The 26,024-nt window shown below is 57.3% G+C and overlaps 6 protein-coding genes across 6 annotated transcripts; 4 read left to right on the top strand and 2 right to left on the bottom strand.

The window, feature by feature from the left end:
* Positions 1-418: 418 nt before the first annotated feature.
* Positions 419-1,471, bottom strand: INS49_010830 (uncharacterized protein; the record flags this gene model as incomplete). The annotated part of the gene is made up of 1 exon (XM_043171553.1): positions 419-1,471. The coding sequence occupies one exon, from the start codon at positions 1,469-1,471 to the stop codon at positions 419-421; it is 1,053 nt and encodes a 350-aa protein (XP_043023298.1).
* Positions 1,472-2,331: 860 nt separating this feature from the next.
* Positions 2,332-3,168, top strand: INS49_010829 (uncharacterized protein; the record flags this gene model as incomplete). The annotated part of the gene is made up of 4 exons (XM_043171552.1): positions 2,332-2,356; positions 2,422-2,480; positions 2,541-2,607; positions 2,675-3,168. The coding sequence occupies 4 exons, from the start codon at positions 2,332-2,334 to the stop codon at positions 3,166-3,168; spliced, it is 645 nt and encodes a 214-aa protein (XP_043023297.1).
* A 2,296-nt stretch (positions 3,169-5,464) lies between these two features.
* INS49_010828 (uncharacterized protein) lies at positions 5,465-7,443 on the top strand (the record flags this gene model as incomplete). Its single annotated transcript, XM_043171551.1, has 2 exons — positions 5,465-6,229; positions 6,349-7,443. The coding sequence occupies 2 exons, from the start codon at positions 5,465-5,467 to the stop codon at positions 7,441-7,443; spliced, it is 1,860 nt and encodes a 619-aa protein (XP_043023296.1).
* A 347-nt stretch (positions 7,444-7,790) lies between these two features.
* Positions 7,791-9,872, bottom strand: INS49_010827 (uncharacterized protein; the record flags this gene model as incomplete). The annotated part of the gene is made up of 1 exon (XM_043171550.1): positions 7,791-9,872. The coding sequence occupies one exon, from the start codon at positions 9,870-9,872 to the stop codon at positions 7,791-7,793; it is 2,082 nt and encodes a 693-aa protein (XP_043023295.1).
* Positions 9,873-11,636: 1,764 nt separating this feature from the next.
* Positions 11,637-12,450, top strand: INS49_010826 (uncharacterized protein; the record flags this gene model as incomplete). Its single annotated transcript, XM_043171549.1, has 3 exons — positions 11,637-11,886; positions 11,945-12,229; positions 12,299-12,450. 3 exons carry the CDS (start codon positions 11,637-11,639, stop codon positions 12,448-12,450), a joined length of 687 nt encoding a protein of 228 aa, XP_043023294.1.
* Positions 12,451-19,728: 7,278 nt separating this feature from the next.
* INS49_010825 (uncharacterized protein) lies at positions 19,729-25,293 on the top strand (the record flags this gene model as incomplete). Its single annotated transcript, XM_043171548.1, has 5 exons — positions 19,729-19,888; positions 19,978-20,139; positions 20,235-20,300; positions 20,396-24,690; positions 24,745-25,293. 5 exons carry the CDS (start codon positions 19,729-19,731, stop codon positions 25,291-25,293), a joined length of 5,232 nt encoding a protein of 1,743 aa, XP_043023293.1.
* Positions 25,294-26,024: the final 731 nt, after the last annotated feature.

Raw genomic sequence — 26,024 nt, 5'->3', positions numbered from 1 at the left:
ACGGTTGATCATTTTAAACGGCAGGACTCTGCGCAATAAAATCAGCGAGATCCGGCGAGGCGTCCTTTCTCGCCCAGTAGAACGGCGCTGGAGTGCCCACGTGCTCACTCCAAGGGATGTGCTTCACTGGAGAGCGGCAGCGACGATCTCCCTTGCAGGGCTGTTGCTCATCCACAACAACATCATGACGTCCTCTCACGCTGTGTGAGAGACGTGACCAGAGCACATTCGAGAGCCATATAACTGACAGACTCAGAAGATGTCATCGACTGAGCCCTCTAATTAGGCCCGAAGCAGTGGGTATCATCTGGTCTCGGGAACTCGCCCTCACTTCGAGCTGTCACGCTCTCTCAAGGCAGTTTTCAGCGAGAACCCGCCAAGCCCCCTCGACGCTGAATAGTTTTGCCGCTCAGACGACTCACGGCGCCGCGCTGCTGCCTCCCTCGCCGCCGCCGCCGCCGTCTTGGTTCTCCGACTTTGATCTCCTCATGCGCTCCTCGACAGCCTTCGCGATGACGTCCCTCTTGCTCAGACCGCCGCCGTTGCTGCTACCGCCAAGCACGTACGTGCCTCCCGTCCAACCCCCGTGGTCCGGGACGTCATCCTCGGGCGACTCATAATAATCCCCATCGCCAACGGAGTACCCGCCGCTCTTCCAATCCGCAGCCTGGACCTCCCTCTCGATCTGGTGGCACAGATCCCAGAACTTCCGGTCGTGAGGCCCATGCACGTTGTGCGCCAGCTCGTGGCACAGCGTGTCTCGGATAGTCTTGTAGTCCCTGTACCCGTCGTAGGCGTCGGTGCGCAGCCGCAGCTCGATGACCTCCCCCTTGTTGCGGTTCAGCCCCAGCAGGCGCGTCGTGCCCTCGTGGCTCGACTGCGTGTTGGACGCCGGGTCCATCTCGGTGAGCAAGCCCACGGTGAACTCGTGCTTGCGCATCGCGGCGCGGATGCCCGGGTCCTCCTTGAGACGCTCCAGGAAGGCCCGGCTGCGCTCGGCGTTGCTGAACCCGGGGAGCGGCTCCACCCGCAGGAAGGTGTACTGCGCGTCGGCCTGGGCGCGCGCCGGGTCCGGGCGGGTGCGCCGGGCCGCGACGGGGCGGGCGGCGGAGGTGTTCTGGGCGAGGCGCCGGGCCTCTCGCGCCCGGGCTGCGTCGGAGGACCGCTGGAGGTCCTGGATCGCCTCGAGGGTGGGGACCTGCAGGGTGACCTTGGTGCCGCCCAGGTGGGCTATCGCCTGCTCGCCGTGCTCCGAGGCCCTCAGCATCTTGCCCTTTGCGATGAACTTGGCCTTGTCCCAGTCGTACTCGTCCGCTCCCTCCGCTAGTTTGTCCTCGCAGGCGATCAGCAGGTCGTTGAGGATGGCGTCTGCTGTGAGGTGGAATGTGTCTAGCGGTTTGCCGCCCTTGGTGACGGTGATTGTGAGTGGTGGTGCCTCTTGTGGTAGAGGCTCAGTCTCTGCCTCGGCCATGACGTTTGATATGGAGCCTGTTGCCGACGATTATCCAAGGAGGGCCCTCAGTACTGTGGTGAGCCTTCCTCGTTTCAATGACAGTCTTGCCGCGAGCGTTGATGATTGTTGCTGGGGAGTGGTGATGACGAGGGCTTAACTACGACGTCAGCAATGCAATTAAATTAAGTCGGGCAAGTCAGCATTCACAAGATGGTATACAGGTGAGGTCGCGGATGTGTAAAGATTTGGAGTCTCTTGAGTTATTGTACGGTAATGAAGGACGGCCTTCTTGGGGGTCTTCTCCTTGTCGCCGTCGAAGCTTCGACTGACGTCCAAGACGGCATCACCTGTACAAGGATTGGTAATCTTGTACGCCACGGGGCGATGAGCCGCTGAAGCCGTTGAGCCGGAGGTAAGGGGTTAGGGGGTTACCTGGCTTTACTGGTGATTAGAGCTGACATAGATGTATATTGTTAGCTTCCCGAGAGACAGCTGCAGGCCGGCACTGAGCTGGATGACATGGCCGCTTCGGTTCCTGAATGGTGATCCGTGCGCTCCTGCAGGCCGCAGGAAGGAAGAAGCAGCTCCTGTTTCTGTTTCCAAATTAGCGGTCCTCAGCAGGGATCCAATCAGAAGCAAATCGCGTCGTGTCCTTTAGCAGAAGCTCCCTCAACCCACACAGCTGGTCGGTCGTCATTTTGTTGTTGGCCCCAACTGATCAAAGGTCAAGCTCCATTGGCATTTCGCATCTCGGATACCATCAGCTCCCGTTACGCTCAATCCACGATCGAGCTCGCTCTGGCTTCCCATGGTCTACCAACCTTTACTTCTTTAATTCCACTCCACAAGGCGAGGCGGCCAAGGCCAGATAATTCAAGATGTTGAACGTGTTCCGCGTCGCAGGTGCGTATCTTGGCTCCCTTGCGATGGCTTCAGCTGGCAACGAGGCACTGACTTGCGACTCCCAGCGGACTTCTCCCATTTGGGATCCATCTTCATTCTGCTTCACAAGATGATCGACCTGAGTGTTAGTGAATTCCGGACAGATCAAGCTCGATCGCACAGCACACACTAACGACCGTCCCAGAGCTGCTCGGGCATCTCTTTCAAGTCACAAGCCCTCTATCTCCTGGTCTACGTCACAAGATATCTTGGTACGTGGTGATGAAACCCGGCATCAACGCTTGCGGCGCTTGCAACGGCTAACCAGATCCCGGACAGACCTATTCCAGACCAACAGCCTCTACAACCTCCTCTTCAAGATCGCCTTCATCGGCGCGCAGGGCTATATCATCTATCTCATGACGACAGCGTATAAGCCCACCAACGACCCGAACGTGGACACCTTCCGAGTCCAATACCTCCTGGGAGGTGCGGCGGTCCTCGCCATCCTGCTGCCGTACAAGTACACCGTGTCGGAGATCCTGTGGGCCTTCTCCATCTGGCTCGAGTCCGTGGCCATCATGCCACAGCTCTTCATGCTGCAGCGCACTGGGGAGGCCGAGACCATCACTACCCACTACCTGTTCGCGCTGGGCCTCTACCGCGCCCTGTACATCCCCAACTGGATATACCGGTACTTTGCCGAGGAGGGCCACAAGGTGGACTGGATCGCAGTTGTTGCCGGCCTTGTCCAGACTGTCATGTACAGCGACTTCTTCTGGGTCTACTACAACAAGGTACTGAAGGGCAAGAAGTTCAAGCTGCCCGTGTAGGAGACAATGGCTCGCATGACACAGCACCCAGCACGTGGCCGGTGCTGGACGAGAAGGGTCTGGCGGAAGGAAAGAACATCAAGTGTGAGTGGACGAGAGCCCTGGACGCGGCCTGAACAGGTCTTTTGATGGCATGGCGACCGAGCGGGTCGGCAAGATGTGACATGCTCGAAGGGTCAACAAGATGGAAAGTGACCCGCAGCCGAATTGGGCGCTGCTTGCATAATGAAAGGCGTTCACGGGGGCAAAGGAGATTCGGGAATGGGACTGGCCCGGGCCTCGCGTGATGCAACGGGCGTCATGCGATGTCGGGCGGGGCATTCCATAATCGCGTTCTTGATCAAAGATGTATTTATCATCATTATGAGTCAATGGAGGCAGACTTTTAGATGCTTGGCTTGGGGAAGTCCTCGGTCTACTACGGGGCAAACTTGACACCGGCTCGGTATCATCGACAGGAGGGACGGCAGGCGATCTGCCCAGACTGGCCAGAGTAGGATCCCTCGTGGTCCCTGTGCCCTTCCCTTCGAAACCACGCTTCTGCAACGTGCCCATCTCTTTGGCTTTTGAGTCTCCGTCAGCACTGACTTATAGCCTGGTTTATATATCAGTGGTGATATGGCGATTCACCTCAAACAAAGTTTCCAATTCCAAGTATTCTCAACAATGCGTGCTTTAACATCACCTGCCTCGTACCGGGTTTTCGTGCCAGAAACTCGTGGCTGCCAAGCAAAGGTGACAATTCTTTCCGACCTGATGGCCCTCGTCGATAGCGGGCTCGCTATCGCGTTTGAGGCTTCATAGGGCGAGCGCCACGCCCGTTCATCCTGGGAAGGGACGGGCGAGCAGACTGCCTGTTGCGGCACAAGCACCCTGGTTCAGCCAAAAGCTTGGCGACGGCTCGACCGGGGTAGCTGCCCTCCCTTCCGAGCATCCGATCTAAAGCACTTGACGTCGTGGGCGAGATGCTGGTCCGTGCCTGCAAGGACTTGAGACGTTTCCAGTACGGCAGGCCAAGCAACAATCGGGCCTGAACTCCTCACCTCTAGCCCATCTGCTCGCGTCACCATCTAGATTCCACGGGCAGAGGGCCCGCAGTCTGTCAGCATGAAGCACCTGAAACGCTGAGTCAAGGGAACGGGGCGGCCCTCTGAGGACGCCGGTCCTGCCTGTTGACAGACGACAGGTCCTACCCAGCAGCCCTGACAGCACAAGCTCGCGGTGATGATGGTCGAGGTCGATGGTCTAACTCGCCGGCCCGTAGATCAAGACCCGAAGACACGGCAAGAATACCAACTCATCATGCCGGGCCTGAACGGGCTGGATTGAGTGAGGGCATCGACAAGTCTGGCAATCTGGTTCATTCCCCTGTCGAAGCTGGAAGCCAAGGCATTGTTACAGTGTCGCGGTGCATGAGGCTCAACACCACCCATGTCTCCTTGCTGCACCCTTCACCCTCCACCGTCCGCCCTTCACCGTTTTGAGAAACTCACAACACCTTCACCTCTCTCTGATACCGCACCCCGCTTCGCTTGTTTTGGAATCACAACAGCAGCGCTCCGGTTGCCAAGCGGCTTCCAGTGTCAGGGCCAGGTGGGGGGTTCGTCTGTCCCTTACTAAATGTTGTTGTGTGTTTGCTCCTGTCGTCCAGCGTCCGGATGAACCCAGGAGCGCCTTCGTCCCCGCTCCTACGAGTCGCCTCCATGTCCCGCACCATGTGGTCGGAACGCGGATGTCTTCTATTCTCACCCTTGACCCTGCCAAATCATGCTAGGTTACGGTGAGCCGCGAGGACCAACAGCGCTCGGTGTCGGCGCCCACTCCGCAGCTGGCCTTGCCATGCTATTATAGGCCTTATTAAGGACCAGCAGGAGGATGGCCTTGCTTTGTCTGGCAGTCCGACGATCTCCCGGAACACCCCAATCCCACGTTTGACAGCTCGCTTAGGTTCAGAGTTGCGCCGTCATCCTGCAAAGGCTCGCACCCCAGGTGACGAGGGGGAGGGGGGAGGGCGGACTGCCTTATGCCTGGCCTCGCACACGTACACAGACGTTTCCTATCACTATCACACACACCCCGCGTAGACATTGGTGTAGGGATTCTCCGTGAAGGCTCACTCGCCGCCTCGTCCGGTCGTTGGATCTCGCAGCGTATTGCCGTTCTGGTAAACCCAACTTGTCCAAGCCGTGCCTCCCGCTGCCATGCCCGAGTACGAATAACAGGTCTACGGACAATGATCTCTGCGCGATAGCTCTGGGAGCCGCCTCCTTTGATGCTGGTCATCACCAAATCCACGATGGCCGGAAGACGAATAACACAGCTGGCTCTGCTTCTCCTGCTCTCGTCAAGTTGTGCCTGGGCGAACGACGGCACGAGGAAACCCGAGCGGAGCGACTTGAGACTCGGAAGGGAAGACATTTCTGTGGAACAGGCCGTTTCGTTGGTGGCTGTCAGGAATAGGCTGGATGAAGAACCATTGGAGGAAATTAATGAGGAAACCCAACCGTCTCGACGCCAGGAATACACATCTGAGATCCGCATACCATCACAACATGGCGAAGATATCGATGAATTGCAACGTCCTCAAGCCAGGTCACCCACTGCCGAGGAAGCCGCCCAGATCACGACGCCACCTTTATTGAATCCACTGATCCTTCAACGACAAGACAACAACCAGGGCCAGATCGACGACCTCAACCGTCGGCTCCAGTCCGCACAACAGTCCGCCCAGCAGGCCCTTCAGTCCCTCAGCGACGCGTCCCGGCGAGTCTCACAAGCCAGCCAACAGCTCTCGCAATCATCCCAGCAGCTCTCGCAACAGAGCCAGCAACTCTCGCAGTCGTCGCAGCAGCTCTCGCAGCAGAGCCAACAATTATCACAGAGCCTCCAGCAGGCCACACAGTCCGTACAGTCGCTGACACAGGCCGTGAGCGCTGCCCAGTCCAGCGGGAGCTCGGCGTTTGCGAGCTGCACGAACAGTGCCTCGGCGGCGCTCGCGCAGGCCTCGGGCGAGCTTGCGAGCAAGGTTGGCGATGCCCAGGCGCAGATCACGCTCGCCAATGTAAGTATTACTCTCCTCGTTGAAGCAAGACGCTGTCAGTGGTACCTGTATAGTACTCCCTTTGTTGTATTTGGTCATCTCGACATATGGCCCGTCCCCATCACTGACCTTCTCAATAGAACCAAGCACAGAGTCAGGTCCAACAGGCCCAAGGTGCCGCCGTCTCAATCACACAGGCCGCGCTGGCCATCGTGGGGACATTCATCGGCTCGTCGCTGCTGACGGTGCTGGTCGTGTGGCTCATCATCCGGCACAAGCGCAAGCAGAGGGACCGCGCCGCCGCGCCGATGAACACGGGGGTGAGCAGCTACTACGGCGGCGGTCCGGGCGCCGAGGCGTACGGTGCCATCGCCAGGGACGTCAAGGACATGATGCTGTCCCCCGCCAGCGGGACCACCAAGATCGGCTCGGAGAGGGCCCGGTCCTTCGGCGGGAGCAGGGGGAATGATATGGTCACCAAGGGGTATGGCCTGGAGAAAGAGACCGGAATGGGCACGGGCGCGGGGGCCGACGCAGGCGGGGGCGGGCCAGGGGACGTCCAGATAGGATACGCCCGGAGCACCAACTACCGCGAGCGCAAGGCGCCGAAGCTGTCGGAGCCGCCGGCGGCGCGGAGCAAGGATAGTAGTCCCGGCACGCCGAGGACGCCCAAGTACGAGGTCTTCCCCAAGGTGACACAACCAGGCCCGTCGCCAGCAGCAGCACCGGTCCCCGGCGTGCAGGGTGGCGGGGCGGGAGGAGGAGGAGGCGGCCGCCCGTTCCGGCCCCGGTCGTCGATCCAGCCCGACTACAACCTCCAGGACTGGCTGCAGACCACCACCGTGTCCCCGTTCGGGACGCTCGAGAGGCCGAACAATAGCAACAACACCAACAACAATGCCACGGCCAACACCATCCAGTCGCGGCCCGCCCCACAGCCGCAGCAGCCGCCGAAGCGCACGTCCGAGGTGAAGTGGCCGCTGCAGGGGTCGTCGTCGTCGGAGCCGCCGTCGCGGTCCAACAGCAACACGTCGCGGGACGCAGACGCAGACACCGACGCGGGGCCCGCCGCGTCCCAGCCGGACGCAGTGGTAACGAGGGAGCCGGCCGCGGAGACGAGGACGGTGACGGTTGCGAGCGCCGGGGGCCCGGCTGCGACGAGGTCTGTCCGGGTCGGGGTGGAGAGCATGAGGGGGGATTGGGCTGCCTGGGGTGGCGAGGAAGCTGCCGCTTAGGAATCCCTAATTGCTCTGTGGGCCTTGGGGTCGATGCTGTGACGTCGTCTTGTCTTGTCTTGGCTATTGTGGGTCAAGGCTGAGGGGGCACTGGTTTGACTGGTCCATTTTGGATGTTAATGTCTACATATTCTTGCGGTGTACATGCCTCATGGAGGATCTTAGATAGATACAGCCTCGTAACCTCTTTGTGGCCGAGGGCAATAATAGAAACAATACCAACCCAGTGAAGACCAAAGTCGTCAGTCACCCTCTGAATACAGTGGTGTGGAATGACGGCAGACGGCGCTCGACGCCGGCGCTCGACGTCCAGCCCTGCACAAATATGCATGAATATCCCGCAGCCTTCAGATATCCGTACTGGCCTCGTCCCTCCCCGTAAAGACCTTGTGAATCCTCCGACTGATAGCCTGCCCGATCGTCCGGTCGGTAAACGCCCCATCCCTGTTCGCGCTCTTCCGGATGCTCTCCAGCGCCAGGGGCCCCTCATCCTCCAGGCCGCGGACCAGCTTGCCGACGGTCGGGAACTGGCCTGCGATGCCATATGCGATGGGAGCCGTGACCCGGACGATCTCCTGCAGCATGCGCGCGTACGTGTCGGCCGGCCCGTCACCGGTGCGAACCTGGCCGCTATCCATACAGAACGCGGCGGACTCGTTGGCCGCGTCCCGCTGCCGCCGGTACGGGATCTGGCTGATGTGCTGCGTGAATGTCGCGACCCACTGCGCCGTCTCGATCGGCGCACCCGTGTGGTGGATGATGACGCCGTGTGCCACCTGCAGCTGGAGCAGCGCGTCCTCGACCTGGTCCTCGTCGATGTAGACAGGCGGGGGCTTGGGGTCCTTCCTCCGGCGGTTCGGGGGTGCCTGGCTGCTCGGGGGCGGAGCGGTGGCTGCTGCTGCTGCAGCATCCGCGTCGGGGCCGGCGTTACGGACCGCAGACTGGAACTGGCGATTACGGACGTTGCGGTTCTTGCGCATCCAGGGGGTCAGGCCCTCGATCATGTAGACGAGCTGGTCGCCCTCGTAGTGCCGCTGCATCCTGAGGACGTGCGCCTCGAGGTCGGAGCCCTTAGCCCCGAGGGCGAGCTCGACAAACTCAGCTGCCGGCATGAGGACCATTGCGTGCTTCTCGGGCTCGATGCGCTCGACTGGGATTGGTTCCCAGTAGCCCTCGTCCTCATTGAACCTGGCCCTGACCTTCCTCCGCCATTTTACCACGCCATTAACGGGGCTGTTGTACGGGTAGTGCTGGACTTTCAGGTCCTCGAGGAGTGTCTCAACTTGCAGCCTGACGCTGGGGTTCATGGACGAAGGAAGGTCGACGATCATCTCTGGCGTGGTGACTTTTTTGTCGGTCCTGACCTTGTTCACTTCAGCTAATGCCGCTGCCCTCTCCTTTTCCCGTCTCCTCTGGTCCTTGTTTTCTTCTCTCTCTCGCTGTTTCCTCCGCTTCTCGGCTTCTCTCGCAGCTGCTTTACCTTCAGTAGTAGGTTTTGTTTTGGATGTGGATGGCTTCGACGCTGAGGTTCGCGGTGCTGTTATCGCCTTTGACATGGCGTTGGAGCTCAGCTTCGGCCTTTTAATGCCGCCGATGTCAGGGAACTCGTCGTCGTCGTCATTGTCAGACGACATGGGAAGATCCGCCAGGTCCCCCAAGTCAACTCCCCCAGAGCGACTTCTCGCGAGACCGTTGCGCGAAGATTGGACGTCAAAGCCCCACTGGTCTTCCCGGACACTGGCCTCAGGAGCAGAGCTTGAAATGTGATCCCATCCCACAGAATTCCTGGACCCTCGAATATTCTTCTGAGCCTGCCGCGGGCTGTTCCCTGGTAGTCCTGGGCTGGGCTCTCTCTTCCCGGCACGTTTGGGCGGCATCATCGGCTTTCCTGTCCCCCTCGGAGGGGAGCTCGCGAACGGATCGTCAACGTCATCTACCAGGTCAATGATGTTCTCTTTCTCTGCGCGCCAAGGAGAGCTTGCAAAAGGGTCACTTGAGATCGCGTCGCGCTTATTCGAGGACCTCGGAGCGTGGGGAGAACTCGTAAACTCGATGGGGTCTGATGGAGCGTTCCGCTTTCTTGGGCCAGCTGGCTGAAGTACACCAGGTCCCGTTCGGATTCTCCCTGCCGCAGACGTCGTAGACTTTTGGACAATTTGCTCACGTACGCCTCCAGCAGTTAAATTGGAAGCTCCAGAGACGCATTGTTTCTTGGCGGGCCGAGCTTCGGAGGGGTCCAAATCGTCGGCGCCTAGATTTCCCGTCGAGTCGAAGTCATCTGACAGGAAGAGGAAGTCGTCGGTTTTCGATGCTCCTGAATTGGGTCGTCTGGCGATTAGCCCGGCCCTGAGGTCTGGGATGGGATCATCGTCGTCGATGTTGGTTAAGTCGACGACGTCATCGTCTAGTGTCCGTCTTTTTCCGTCCATGTTTTAGTTGGTGGCCGGCGGCATGAACGATTCCTTTGTCATGAGCACATCATGTACACCAAATCCAGTGTTGGGTGTTGGAGGATGGTTTCAGAGACAAGAGACGCGTCCTAAACGCGTCGATTGAGATCAGTCGGCGTTATCGTCTAAGTGGAAAGAAGCGATTGGCAGGGCTGGCCAGCAAAGTAAACAAATGTGGGTCTGGGCGCCTGGGCACTGCCTTACATAAGCGGGTGTTGGGCAACGACCGTCATGTCACCACCGCAACCAATGCACTTAGGTTTTCTTTGTACACAACCCATACCCTGCAGCAATCGCTTATCCCTACTCAATTCTTCTGTGATGATGGTTGTAGGGCGTGTTACCGACACGCTGGTTGGTCCTGAAGACATGCAAAGGCCTGGAGCCCACATGGCGTGGGTCTTTGCCGGAGGCAAACGTCCTACTCCCTGCATTTGCTCGACTCTTGGGTCTCAACTGTTTCCTGCACTGGGTCTTCTCTGATGGCGAGCTATTATGTAACAATTGAGTTATTGCAATGTGGGTGAGACAACACTGGCGCTACCCAACGGCGCGCTGACATCCGGAGACCTTTCTTTGCCAAGAGTACATACTTGAGAATTCTATGTAGATACATGATTGAACTACAATATCCGATTCGCCAATATCGCATTAGAATTGTTTTGGGTCTCAGACAAAATAGGCCCTCGACCCTCTCATTTTGACAACAGACTCCGCGGACAACCTCGAGACTTTCTCTCATATCGTATTCTTTCCACAATCCCATGTCTGGTATGTTGATCACCCGATGATCAGCTTGCATGTGGTCTCTAAAATAGTAAATCCCAACAACAGCATGCCAGCCATGCCTGTGTACATGCATGCCTATGCCAGTATGCCTCTCCCAGAATAGTCACCCAGCGGTCTGTTAGCAATGTCTTACGCTGCAGCACGCCATGGACTTGGCTGTGCGAAAATATGCCGCCAGCTCCAGAGCACTATTCATTCAGAAGATTCACCTGCGGCTAATTCGATGGCGACCGTTACCTTGTCCTATAGTATAAATTGTGTAAAAGGATGCATCTACCCCATCCCATGCTTTCCTCGTTCCAGCTGGACGCACTCTCACAATCAATGCTTCCAAGGTTCCTATGCCCACATAGAAAATGTAATTGTACTGACAAAAGGACCCTGCGGGGTAACATTCCCAGTCGGAGAGGAATTGCACTGCGAGGGAATAGCGAATTTAGGGTATGTTTCACCTTTTCAGAGACAAGATAGTATAGAATAGTTTAGTCCAATAGGGAGATCGCGTCAACCAAGAACTCCTAGACATCCAAGTTTGTGGCGAATCATGTAGCATCTGGGAGCTGAGACTATGTAGATCTACAACACAGCCTTGCAGAACCGAGCAGATAAGTCAACTGCTCATTATCAAGTGCAATGGCCAATACCTGGACCCTTCTTCAAATATACATGTGAGCCTTGACAGGTTAGGAATGTCGTGCTCGGGAATGATCGGCGTGGTCTCGGCCTTGGGTACACTCTCATCCAAGAGACGAGTGCAGCGCATGTCACGATGACAGGAAACGCTTCATGCGAGAAGAATTTTGACGGTAAAGAATATATAAAGAGCGTTGTAAACCACCTTCAAAGAGATCATACTCCAGCCATCATCGCACTTCTATTCCAGATAATTTTCCAGCATCTAGTAAGCTACACCCAAACATTCAGACTTTGTTCTCCCAGATATCCATCATCAATATGAAGGCCTTCACCGCCATCTTTGCCATTGGCAGCCTCCTGAGTGTCACTCTGGCTTCACCCATCAACGAAATCAACTTCGAAGAGACAGCTCTGTACACGAGCGAAATTGATGCCCAAGTTGATGCCCACATCGATGCTCGACAAATCCCTGGGCTGCCACCCGTCCCCATCCCAACAAAGCCTGCTGACGTTGTCCCCTCTCTCCAAACGGTCCTCAAGCGAGTAACAGCTATCCTCGCCATCGCACGTTAGTTTCCCATCTGCCTGGACAGTATTTGAGCCAGCTTTGCTTACAATCTTTTCAGAGCTCGGTCTGCCCTCGGCTGCCGGCTTCCCTCCTCTGCCTGCTCTCCCAATCACCGACCTCCCCACCATTGGTCTTCCCCTGCCCTCCGGCGGCGGCACCTCCTCTCCCGCCGACATCGTCGCCCAGCTGTCCTCCATCCAGGGCCAGGTCACCACCGTCACCTCGATCCTCAACAACCTGCCCGCCGGAACGAGCCTTGAGCAGCTGAAGCAGGCTCTAGCCATCGCCTCTCAGATCCGGTCCCTGGCAGCCCCCATCGTTGAGCGTATCCAGGCCTTGGGTCGTAAGTGGTTTTCCTTGTCCCGGATTATCACAAAAACAATGAGAGACAACACTAATGATAATGTCACAGAGGGTGGCTTCATTCCCCTGCCCGGCAACGTTACCGGTGTCTCCGCCAGCCTGTCTGGCCTCCTCAGTCTTATCAACTTCATCACCTTCCTCCTGGGCCCGGTCACCTCCATCCTACCAGGTTTCGTCACCGCTGCCCAGGCTGCCGCCTAAGTCGACATATGCTCTAGAGGCTGGAAGCCAGTCTTCAAACCTTAGCCATGTCCTTTGGGCCACCAAGCATGTCTCCCAAGACCATGCTAGCGCGCAATACCGTGTGAGGGCTCTGTATGGTGGAATTCGTGTAATCGGAGGTTTAATGTTGCGTTAATTAGCCCATCGTGGGCGTCGTCGAGCCGATAAAAGCCCCCCTTGCTCTATTTTTGTCTTCGCTACCCACCTCTAGTCGATCCTTCTCCATCTTCATGAAGGGAAAACCAATGCAGTCTTCCGTCAATCTAATGACAAGCTTCTTGGCTCTGAGATCCTTGAAATGACGCGTGATTTCTTTTTGGAAGATGGCGAATCACTCGACTCACCAATACTCTAGATACAGTGACTGGCTGGCTAGGATTCCTGGCCCACGGTGGCTCGTATGCCAGTTATAGATAAATGACCTCTTCTAATTACTTGGCCAAAGTTTGGTTGAGGCTGGAACCATGTGTTTTCGGTTGACCGTTTCCGCATGGTGTACAGCAGCTCATGATCGCGCAGTGAAGCGGATCATTCGGAAGAAGAATCCGAACAAAACACACACACACACACACACACAGACAGACGCGCGTATGTAAACAGAGGGGGCAAAAACCAACCAAGAGGTAACAAATGTTCCGTTAGAGAACTTGCGCAACATTTATTTCTGTTTCTGAACAGCGAATCTCCGAGCCCGTTTTCTTGCAGATCCACCGCTGTCCTCGGACCACTTATTTGGGTCAACATGGAGAGTACGAAGTTGTCATAGGATGACTGGTAGCAGTCCATGCGGTGAACATGTCGGCCCGTGGTTGACTGTACTCGCAACCATGTGATTACACCATGAGGCCATAACATATCCAAGTGGACTCGGGATAGATGAGATGAAATACGAGGGCGCCTTGGTCTAGAAGGCCGCGTCGACGGGGCCGGCGCAATACTTGACACGGAGGATGGCTCTCACGGGCTTGATATCGATGCCGAGAGTTAGTAATTCCTGTTGGAATCGAGAAAAATGGTCAAGTGCTCCCAGCCAGTGGGAAACACTCGGGATGGCCCGGGTGGTTGGCTCTGGCCTCGACCATGGCCTCTGCCATCTCGGCGCACTAGAGGATGACCTTGACCGGGCCGCGAAGGGACGGAGAATCTGCAGAGTTCGAGCAGAGATCGATGTGGTTTGACGGTCAGTATGGCTGGCGCCCCACTGTGGTGCAAGCCGTTGAATTGATATCTAGTCTTCTTGTGGGAGACGGAGGGCACGCGCCGTGAGACGCGTTGAAAGGAGATCCCTGCCTGCATCAGAACCACCAACCCACGTGGTGACGTGCAGGAGGCGGGCGACTTCACCCGCGGGTGGGCCAGCTACACAATAGCTGTAGTCTACTGCAAGTGTAGGATCATCGGCCAGGCAGCCACACAATTTGTTCAGAGGATCTCACCAGAGCACCTTCCGATACGGTGAGTTTTCACCGACATTATGCGCGGCTGGCCTAGATATGCTCTCTGCAAACCGGCCAGGCCAGTCAGCCTAGCTTCGACTTACATACCGGTAGTTCACAAACCAGAGGCAGACTCGCAGTATTCACGCCGAATTTCCATACGAAAGCCACGGTGCCGGACCTGGGAGCCAAATAGGGCGCTTGTCCGCAGCTACCATATAGTCTGATATCCATTGTGTATATGATCTGCCTGCAGCTCCGCGCGATGTGCCCCCAGCCAGCCACTGACAGCTGCCCCCGTGGTTGCACGAAGCCAGCCACTTGCATGCGACGGGCTAAAGATCTCGAAATTGAGGTCGTCGCATAGGGGTACCCGAAGCAGCTGGGGATGTCCCAAAGAGTATCCCAAGGTCCTGGGCGAAGGGTCCTCAGAACCAGAAAACTCCATGTCCCGAGTGATCGGCACCCCAAAGCAGACATGGCCGTCCCAAAGAAGTGCCGCCTGTGGCGCGAGGCTTGACGAAATGCAACACCGGCCTTCTCCTGCAGTGCGCACTAACAAGTACGCGCAGGCTAGGTGTCTGTCGTCTCTACTACTGCTGCGAGAGTGAGTAGTCTACATGTTCTAGTGAGATCAGACGATGGGGAGCGACAGGACCTAGCAGCCAGGGGCAGCCCACGGTCCAATATACCGGCCTGATAACATGCTCGTCTTGGCTGAAATCTGTGCCGAACAGGGCCTCGCAGAGTCGCAGAGAATAAGGACGGCGCCCGGCATGTGACGCTACCCAACCGAACGACTTCGACGCGGGTATCTGCACGATTGTCCAATACAGGAAAATTCCAGCCTGATATTAATAACTTGACTTACAAGACATAATACGTACTCTAATAACGCAACTCTGCTCGCTTGGGAACACCGCTCCTGCCCCCCATCCATCCCATCTTGCCTTTCCAAGTTCCGTTTCAGAGAAACAAGAGCAGCGCCACCCGTGCAAGGCCGTGCTCTCGAGAAAAAGTCGTTCGTTCTCCCCCCCCCCCCCCCCCCCCCCGTGGGATGGAGATCGGTGCCACACGTGCCGCGGACTTGGGGAGGCTATGTGACCGCCCACGGCATTAGCGCTGGTGCACGGCCGGAGAATAAGTGACGAGCTGGTTGACTACAGTAGTAGGCACGCCACGCCACGCCTATTTTGGGGGGTTGAACTTGTGTGAGTGTGAGTGGGGGGGGAGGGAACACGACTGGGCTTGCTTGTTATTAGGAATGTTTAGCATCGTGCCGTGTGTGATTCGTGATGTGATAATGATCAAGGCGGGGAGACGGTGGGTTTTGGGGATCGTTCTTTCTTCATGCGGGCGGGCGGGCTCCGCCCGAAGATGCGGGCCCAGGTGTGGCGGCCTGGATCGTGAGAAGTCCTCGGGGCGGGTTCAGTATGCTACTTGGGCTTCGGCCGAGGAGGTTCTACATGTGTGTGTCTAGTCTATGAAGATCGCCGGCCAAGGCCGAAGCACTTTTCCTCGCACACGTAGGCAGGAAGCGTGAGCCGGCAGCCAGTTAAAGGCACCAGTTTCTATACGAGGTTGGCTCTCTGGCGGCGTGGTCCGGGCCCGGCTAGCAAGAAAGCTTCATGGTCGGCAGCCCGAGAATGACTCCCTGCACCACGCCGTTGTCCGTCCCGTGGTCCTCCTCGAGGGCCCAGCCGGGCTCAGAGCCTCCGGACTCTGATGTCTTGTCGTCATGACGTGGCAGGTTCAAGCAGCAGCAGCACGAGATATGACTGATGTTTTGTTTACTGAGGCATGACATGAATTCAGCTGCTCGCTTAGTAGCGGTCTCTGGATGAACGACTCACAACATCTCTGTTCCTTGACACCTGGGGAACCCTGGGCACGATGTTCCCGCGGACAGGGCCCTACGAGAGCCCTTGCTGTGATGTGGACGTGCTCAGATCATGGCGATCGGAGCCTATGGCGCCATACGCAACCTCGTGGGTTGATAGATACCTGAGGCGGCAGGGTGCTCGCAGACATGTCCTTGATAATCACGTAATACACGAGAGTCCAGCCCACCGCGATACGACGTCCCAGCACAAAGCAACACTGAAGCTCTGTGGCAACTGCGACTGTGCTGTGCTGCGCGATGGGTTGCGAGTAATAAGTCGGTGATGGGACGGGGCACCCGGGGGGGGGCACCCGGGATGTCCTGATGGACCAAGATGGTGGGTGTCGCATAAACGCTCAACGGGGGTTTCTGGAAGGACGACTCCCTTGCATGCCCGGGCGCCTAAGGCTCATGGGAGCCTCGGAACAAGCCCTGCTCTGCCCGTCTAGGCGTTTTGCATTTCCAAATCCGCGGGTCTAACACGATCTGGCAGGGTTGACGGCAAACGGTGTAGGGCAGGACATGGCACAATGCATAGGACAGAAGAAGGCCATGGCCTTTCATGGTCTCAGCAGAGAGCTACTGGAACATCGTGGATGATTGTGCCAGACAGGTTGCTGCACCGCCACGGTCGATTTCTGATATCTCGTCCGGAGCTGGCCTGGACCACGTGCTTGGGTACGCGTATCACGGGACCACAGGCAGGTGCAGCTGGGGAAGCATGGGGATGCTTGACCGGCGCATGAATCAAAATGTCCGAACCTGCACGAGCTGCCAAATCTCTCTCGAGCGCACGCCGCAGGTTGCCCGCGATGGGCTTGGTTGGGTGTGGAGGCGGCCACGGCAGTTGAGCGAGGCCGACGGTCTCTTTTGAGGTTGGAACTGTCACAGATGATGGCACCAACGTTTCCGGGCAGCCCAAGCACGCTTTGCCTGGCAGCCCTCCTGGAGGCTCAACCTCGGGACCATCAACAAGAGCATTGACAGGGCATACATAGCATCTGCTCCGTGCAGACGCAGTACCGTCATGCAGTCTTGCGGTCTGGTCTGTGTCGCGTTGTTGGTAGGATGGATGCAGGGTCGGAGATGATGGATCTGATCTGGCAGTGATCTGGCAGTCCCGGAAAATGCGTGACTCGGGTCGCTTGAGAAGTCGTTGCAGTGCATGCTCGGTTGGTAGGTGCTCTGTAGGAGGGTATGCTAGTCATGTGATTAAAAAGTCAACACGGTGACGTCCTGGATGGGTTCTGGTTTCTGAGCTGATAAGTGATAGACAGCGAGATAGCGGCCGTCCAAATCTTGCGACGCGTCGATCCCAAGTTTCGCAAACAGACGGACAAGCCCAGAAGTCCAGACGGACCTGACGGTGTCCAGGTTACCGGGGCACCACGTTGCCGCCCCGCCCGCGCTAGGCCGAAGCTGATGCAAAACGGTCAGATCCTGGGATGCCGTGCCGAGGGACGGTGGTGATTGGACACACGGACTCAGACCAGACCACACACTTGGGGACCACCTGGTGGAGGTGAGCTGCAAGGGCAAACAGGGACGGGGCCGCGCTACTGCTGCCCAGCACATGCACCCCTGAATTGAGCCGAGACGATCACCTTCGCCCTCACTTCACTCATCGCACTCGCGCTGCCTCGGGACGGGACAGGCCAGCACGGGGCAGCTGCACGGGGCAGGTCAGAACAGGTCAGGCCAGAGACCCACTCGAGCAGTGGCGATCACGGTCATGGGATGCACGGTGGTAGGAGGATGCTGCAGTACCAAGGAGATGCTGCAAGGCGCTCCTCATGGACGGTGGGCGAAAGGGGGAACGGCTTGCTGGGGGAGGACGGGTGCGCGGGGTGGAAGGGGATCGATATGTGGCGGCGAAGGTTGTGATTTGAGCAGGCGATTGCAGGCGAGGTTTGGGACGGCCTGGACGGCCTGACGGTCAGGCAGGTCAGGGTTGGACGGGAGGAAGAGCTCGCCTATCAACGACCAGCAGCAGGTCCAGTCCCCCCATTCATCCCCCAGCAGGCACTAGCACGCCGAGTGTTGAAACCTGCAGGCCAAGGCCCAGCATGAAGGCTGTCGGGTGTCCACTACCTAAGTCTACTGTGCCCAGCGCAGTGCCTACATAGCTGCATAGGTAGTTGGTGGTGTGCGTCTCCGTTACAGGCTTTTCGCGCTAGCAGGAGTGTTCCAATCAGTCGGCAAGTCGCCCGTTTCGGGCAGTCTTTAGATGGGTACATGACGGGAGGGACCAATGGAGGTGTGGAATGCCACAAGCCTTCCGAGGAACTCGTTGCTATCCCTCTTGCGTGCCGCGGACAGTAGACTATCTAGTCCTGCGGTGACCACTGACGGTGATCCCCTGGCTTCCCCAGTCGGCCGTCATCCACACCACACGCCACAACGGGACCGTGCCCATCCCCTCGCAATTCCCAGACCAAAGCCAGGAGGGCCGTCGCCTGCCTTTTCCGTGCAGAGTGCAGGATGACTGTGTGGCTGTACGGCTGTCTTTGTGGATGGATTGTGGGTGGATGTGTGGATGCGAGATGCGAGATGCAAGATGCAAAAGACGGAGAGAGGGAACCCAGACAGGATGGGATGGGGGAGAAGAGGAGAGCAGACTACGTACCACCTTCTACGGCAGACTAGGCACGCACCCACTGGCACCTAGCCTACAGATCAACGGCTGCCACCGAGAACAAGAGGAATGGTTTCGGTGACAGGGAGATGTTGGGTATTGATCTTCGCCCGACTGGTGCATCAAGTCGTCAGTCGGTCATCCGGGCTGTTTCTGCTATCTGTCCGTTTGTCTGTCCCCGAGTCCGCCCTGCCCTGCCCTGCCCTGCCCTGCCTGTCTGTCAGTTGTCAATCAAATAATCAATCAATCAATCAATCTGCTGTTCGCGGGCGCAACTGGGGCGCGCACGCACTTGGACGGCTCCATGCCCGTCCCCGTCCCCGTGCTCGTGCACACCTTGGGCACCCTTCATTGCAACTGTGATCCTTCTGTCCCCAACCTGCCTACTACCTATCTAGGTACGGTACCTATTGTACCCTCCACCGTTCACGTTACTTTTCCTTGTTCTTCTCATTCTCGAACTCCATTTTCTTTTTCCCGCCTTTCCTTTCTTCAACAAGGCCCATTTGTCCAGCTCTGCACCTATCCTCCTACCCCTCCTCTTCCCGTTGGGCGGCCCTGGGGTACATGCACTGAGCTGGCCGGACATCAATTCAACCAGCATCCGTGATCCAGGAGCTGTACGGGTAGAGAGAAGCCGTTTATAGGGATTTATAATCTGCAACTGAGAGGACCCGGACGGCGCCCCTCTACCGCTGAACCCTGCCAGCTGCCACAGCTGCCTTGATCGAGCAACGAGCAACGAACGCGACCCGAGCACGCCTCGCTCGCTTTTAATTTGCCCAGCGCTTCAGGATCCCAGACCCAGACCCCTACATACTACAGCAGCAAGCGACAAAGCATCCGCCGGCGCCGCAACCCATCCCACCCCAGTCGCAATCAAATAAACACCGTGGACCCCCCTAATCCCAATCAGCAGGCTCTAATCTGTGCTCGTCGACGTCCCTTCTGGCACTCGTCCGCCCCGAGTCGGCCACCGTCTAATCAAACAATCCCGCCGCAATTTTTCATGATACCCGACGACTACACATAGTCCACCAAAATCAAAACACTCTGCATGCTAGGTCCAACACTCCGCACATTTATGACGCCTGTCGTGTGCAGTGGGTGACCGCCACGCATCACGCTTGCGGGGAGTCTCCTTGATCCCGTCCCGTCTTGCCGCCAGCTCGACTCCGCGCCATCGGTTATAGCCAGTCATCGCCTGTTAAGGTGTTGGAGGGCGCGGTTGGCCCGGCCGACCAGAGTTCGCATAAACACTACAACTACGCCTTCTCCTCGCCCCTGCCTCCCAGCCGCCCACAATGACTTCACCTCCCAACTCTCCTGGGAACCCGCCCCAGCGACCGCAGAGCGCCATGATCCGACCGACCCAGAGGAGTAGCAGCCGGATGAGCACGTCGAGCAAGGCTGGAGGCGGCAGCAGGGCTTCTGATGAGGATGGCCGAACATCAGTCAAAGTTGGTGAGTATCCTGAGCACACACGCTCTCCGCCATCCGCCCGCGCGTAATGGGAGAGGCAGCACCATGGCTAACACGCGTTTTCACCACAGCCGTGCGCATCCGGCCCCCATTAAAACCTACCGACCCGGGGTTCGACCTAATCCCCCAGCGCTTCCAGAGATCTATGGTCCAGGTCATGTCAAACACGACCCTGGCCATCGATGCGCCCCAGGGCCGCAAGTCTTTGTTTTCGACCGAGTCTTCTCCCCCGAGTACGACCAAGCAGGGGTCTGGGACTACCTCGAGGATTGCGTTAACGCATTCACGACCGGTTATAATGTATCTTTGTTGGCGTATGGCCAGTCAGGCGCCGGAAAGTCCTACACTATGGGCACCTCTGGTCCTAACGAGCAAAACGATTTAGACGTCATGGGTAAGTTGTGTGTGGTTCCCGGCCTATACGAGGTCCAGGGAGCCTTTTGTCGTTTATACTTTGTCATTTCCGCGTTCTGACTCGGGGCCTTCTAGGTGTGATCCCTCGCGCGGCAACCGCGCTGTTCGAGAAGCTCGATGGTCCCAAAGGTAACCCAAATCGCGGTTCTATGTCGCAGCTGCGCACTCCGGCGAGGTACTCTGCCCAGATACCCGCGCGCAACGCAGACAAGCACTGGGCCCTGAAGGCGACCTACGTCGAAATATATAACGAGCAACTGCGGGATCTTCTGCTGCCCGAGCACATACCTGCGCACGAACGCAGCCCCGTCACAATTAGGGAAGACACTAAAGGCAACATAATTCTAACAGGGTTGCGGCAAATCGAGGTTAACTCCGTGGAAGACTTGATGAATGCCTTGAATTTCGGGTCGACGGTGCGACAAACTGATGCAACCGCCATCAATGCAAGGTCATCTCGATCACATGCTGTGTTCTCTCTGAACCTCGTGCAGAAAAAGCCTGGCTTCCCTGGGGGCCACGATAAGCGACACTCTATGCCGGTCGAGGCGATGGCCGGCGGTGAGACCTGGACTACGACAGACAGCAAGATGCATTTCGTCGACCTGGCTGGAAGTGAACGCCTCAAGAACACCCACGCTGAGGGAGCACGAGCCAAGGAAGGAATTTCTATCAACGCTGGTCTAGCTGCACTGGGCAAGGTTATCTCCCAGCTCTCTTCGCGGAGCGCGGGTGCACACGTCTCTTACAGAGACTCAAAATTAACGAGACTCCTGCAGGACTCTCTTGGAGGCAATGCGATCACATACATGATCGCCTGTGTGACACCAGCAGAATTCCATTTGAGCGAAACCCTGAACACCGTGCAGTACGCGCAGCGTGCTCGGGCTATTCAGAGCAAGCCCAGGATCCAGCAGGTCGAGGAGCGCGACAAGCAGGCCCTGATAGACCGCCTCAAGGCAGAAGTAGCCTTCCTGCGCGAGCAGGTCAGAAGCTCTGAGCGGGCAGGAGGTGACAGGCGTGCGCTGCCCCCCGGGGAAAGGTCTGAGCGACAGAACGAGCGAGAATCCGAATTGCAAAACCAGCTCCTGGATGCCCAAGAGAATTATTCGTCCCTGAGCCAAAGACATGCCAAACTCATCGCCGAAATGGCCAAGGCAAGAGACATGGAGGAGGCAGAGAATGCTCAACACGAAGAGAGCTTGGGCGAGACCGCCACCGAGAGGCTGAATCGATCCAACAACTTCGCCCAGGCGGTCGAACAGGTCGTCCTCGAATACGAGAAGACCATCCAAGCACTGGAGCAGTCCCTCTCTGGCACACGAGGCACACTTCATAACACGGAGACAAACCTTTTGGAAAAGGAGAGCAAGCTGGCATATGTCGAAACAATCAACACGCAGCTCCAGACCCGACTTCAGAAGCTCATGGACAGGGAAGCCAACACCGAGAATTACCTCCACGATCTGGAAGCCAAACTCGACGGACACACGTCCGGTGAGGAAAAGAACGCAACCATCATCACCGAGCTTCGTAAGGAGATTGCTCGCGTGAGAGAGAATGAGGCCAGCTGCGAAGATTACATTTCCACCCTCGAGGAGAGGTTAGCCGAGGCTGACCAGGACGCCGAGCTCATGCAGCGCGAGATTGACCGCCTGGAGCAAGTAGTCGAGCGCCAGCGAAGCCTTGGCAAGCTGGACTCCTTGTTGTACGAGCTGGACCACATGCAAAAGGACTCGAGCGTTCCGGAGCCAGAGGCCGAGCTGAATAACGGGACGAATCACCGCCGGAGCGTGAACCGCAGCCTTGCCGATCATTCCCGTAGCCAAAGCGTCAGCGGCCGTCAAAGTCGCATGGAAGAACCAATTCCCGAGGACAGGGAGGAAGACATACCCGAGGAAGGCGCCATCTCGGCCATTGCTGAGGAAGAGCACGACGCAGACGAGGGCGCCCGTACCAAGTCTGCTCCCGAGGCTGACTCACAGCTCGAGTACCCTACAAGCCCTGCCCAGTCGAAGTTCGTCCAGGACAAGCTGGAGAATGTCACGCACGAGTTGATGGGCCTCAGGGTCGAACACGAAAACACTCTCAACCAATATGAACTTCTGCACACCAAGTATGAGGAGTCTCTCAGGACTCTGGCAGAATTGCAAGATACAATCGACGAAGCCCGCCATCCACACCGGCCGCGCGACTCTATGCTATCCGTCACTTCGCCGTCCGAGAACCAGACGAGGCCATCCTCTTTTTTGTCGGAGCCGAGGTCGGGCCACACGAAGGATGGCGGACCGCCGTTATCCTCGCGTTCGCTATCCTCGGAATTATCATCAGCCATGGAATTCCCAGCTGTTGCGGAGGTTTCTGATACGGAGACTGCGAAGCCCAAATCTGAGGATCGTGCCCCAGAGACCTCTCGGGAGCAGCCGTCAACAGCGGAGGCGCATGGCCCAGCTAATGACGAAACCGACAACTCAGCATTGGCGATAGAAATTGAGCGGCTGGCAGCCCTAGCAGCCCAAAAAGAGGCAGCAGAAAAGCAGCTCGCCGAGAAGTACACCGAGCTCGAGAAGAAGCATCATGAGACCCTCGACGTTGTCGAAGAGCTCAAGACTGAGGTTGCAAAGGCCCGTCACAATCTCGAACCGCCCTCGCCGAGAAATGGCACACCCGTCATTCGACGTAAATCCAGTCAAAACGTGATGATCATCGATAGGGCGCACAGGTCATTCGCGTCGCTCCGTAATATCGCCGCGGACAACTTCGAGGAGGACCCTGAAACAATGCAGAACTTCGAGCTCAACCTGAACGCCGCTATGCACGAGCTTCACGCCAGATCGGAGAGGATTCAGGAGCTCGAGGCTGATGTGGCGAATGCGAGAAAGGAGATGGAGACCAAGATGCAACTCATCTCGGGCCTGACCCGTGAGCGCTCAAGCCTGAAGGCCTCCGCCAAAGATGTCTCGCTCATCTCGACGCTGAGAGATCAGCTGGAGAAGAATGAGCGACAGCTTCATGAGATGCAGGAAGCCCATGCTGTGCGCGAGAAGGAACTCCAGAGCGAGATCGAGAGTCTGCGTGTTTCAATGGAGGCTGCTAAGACCGACGAGAAGAAAGCTGAAGCCGATGTGCATGTCGCAGATCAGGGAGCTGTGCACGAGCAGAGAATTGCGCAGCTCGAGGCTGACCTAGCGGATTGGGAAAATAAGCACACATCAGCCTTGGACACCATGCAAAGCACCGAGCAGCAGATGCGCACCACCATTGGAGACCTTGAGGCCCAGCTTGCCAGCGTCAGCGCCCAACTCAAAGACTCTCCTCGTTCGCCAGAGGATCAGAGCGACGTACAGCAAGCCGAAACAAAGACCGAGGAACTCATCTCCACGCTCCGCAGCGAGATCGACGGGCACAAGGCCGTTATCAGCAGCAATGCTGCCAGGGTGACCGAGCTGGAAGAGGCGCACAGCGCTGTCAAGAAGGAGCTCGAGGAGGCTCATAGGGCCCGTGAACTAGCCATGTCAGAGGTTGAGGAGCACAAACAGCTGCTCGAAGGCCATAGAGACGAGCTGGACAAGGTGCAGCAAGAAGCTGACCAGCAGAGGTCAGAGGCCGAGGCCCACAAGCACGATGCTGAGACGCATTCGCAACTCGTGTCGACACTCGAGAACCAAATCTCTTCGCATGAGCAGGTCATCAAGACCCACCAGCGGAGCATGGAGCTGCTCAGGACAACCCACGCCAAGGAGATCGAGGATCTCCATGCTTCGTCGAAGCAGGATGCCGAAGCGAGGGTAGAAGCTCTCAAGGCAGAACACGCCAAGCACACCAAGAAGCTCGAGAGCCAGCTGACCGAAGCGCGCGAGGACCTGATGAAGGTAGCCACTCAGGTTGCCTTTGCACTTGGGTTGGACGTCAGCGTCGAACTCATCTCGGAGCGCATCGAAGACCTCATCGCCGACCAGAAGGCCTTCACTGAGGAGCAGAAGAAGGCCACCGAGCTTGAAAAGGCGGTGCACGAAATCTCCAACGTCAACGATTCTCTCACGCAGGATCTGGAGTCCGTCAAGTCAACATTGTCTGATATTCTCTTGGAGCAAGGCGCCGAGCTGAGGAGCCCATACCCGTCCGTGACTGAGCAAGCCACCGTGATCAAGAGGAAGATGGTGGATCTGCAGAGCAGGAACAAGAAGAACTCGCGCCTGGTGGACGAGCTTGAGGAACAACTGCAGAGCAACTTCGACCAAGTCCAAATGACGAACAACCGGCTGTCGACTCTTCATGAGCGCAACACTCAGCTGGAGGAGGCCCTTAATGCCAAGAACACCCTGCAGAACGAGCTGAACTCGCTGAGAGAGCAATATGCATCTCTCCAGGTACGTCGCGATCGGCCACCCCATTGTGCTGCTGTGCTTACTAACCAGACCCAGAACAAGATGAACAATGGTGTTAACGGCGACACCATGGGGCGCTCTGATTCGCTCAACGGCCAAGTGCGCAAGTCCGCGTCCGTCACCTCGCTACCTTCACCACCTCCAGCAATTCCACTGCCTCCATTGCCTGGCGGCGTCTCCTCCTCTGGCACAACATCGCCCATTCCTGGCATGCGCCCGCCGTCCAAGGACATGGCAATGCACCATATCCATGAGGACCAGGAGGCCCGCATCCGCACGATCGAGAAGCACCTCTCGGCGGAGAAGCAGCTCACGTCGACCCTGGAGGAGGCGCTCACCGACCTAGAGCGGCAGTCCAACAAGGTCAAGGCGGACTGCGACGCGTGGCGGCGCCGATGCACGGAGCTTGAGACAGAGATGAAGGCCCTCAAGGAGAAGCCGTCGCAGGACCCGCGCTGGAGCCTCCAGCAGGTCGAGGAGGAGCGCAAGAAGCGCGAGGCTGCGGAGAGGGCGCGCGCGCACCTCGAGGAGAGGATGAACGCCATCAACAAGAAAAAGAAGAAGGGCAGCCTGAACTGCTTCTAATCCTTTCTCGGTCCTTTACAAGGGCTTGGGATATCTCACGCTTACGATATGACCCCTTGCGACTTACCCCCGGATGGACGAGCTACTGCTTTTCAAATTCGGTTTCTCAAACCCCTTCAATCGAGGGGCCTTCTTTCGCACATATTACCCCCCTACCATGTTTACAAATCTATCACCTTGTTCATTTCGATGCTTTTGTTTGCATGGCGAGCTATCATCACATCACATTTGGTGGCGAGGAGTTTGTGGGTACGAAGATGCCGTCAATTTGACCACGTCGATGATGCGCAAATCGGTCCTTGAACGCGACGGACGCTGTCTTCTTCTTCTCTTTCCCCTTGCCCTTGCCGTTATTGTTGCCTTTTCCTTTGACCTACCTATACGAACATCGCCAATATCTCCGCGCCAATTCACCACATAATGCTTATTCACCGTTAACGATTCGTCTCCCTTTCCCCTCCCCACCCACGCTTACGTTCATGTTCGGAGTCAAAAGGGCACAAGAAGCAAAAGAAAACGAGAACGAGAGGAGAGACACAAGTCAGTTGGATCTTGATTCGAGAGTCGAAAGATATGGAAGGAGGAGGCTTGGTGAGCGGCATGGACATGGCTGCGCACATGCCCATGCCGTGTCACCACCCTCCGCCCGAGAGGAACAGAGATTTTGCTGTTGTTGTTTGCAGTTGAGCTGAGATACCACCAATACACTTCCTGCCTTCTTTTTGTCCATG

Source organism: Diaporthe citri, assembly GCF_014595645.1.
Source record: "Diaporthe citri strain NFHF-8-4 chromosome Unknown scaffold_5, whole genome shotgun sequence".
Lineage (NCBI taxonomy): Eukaryota > Fungi > Ascomycota > Sordariomycetes > Diaporthales > Diaporthaceae > Diaporthe > Diaporthe citri.
This window is presented reverse-complemented; position numbering and strand designations above follow the sequence as displayed.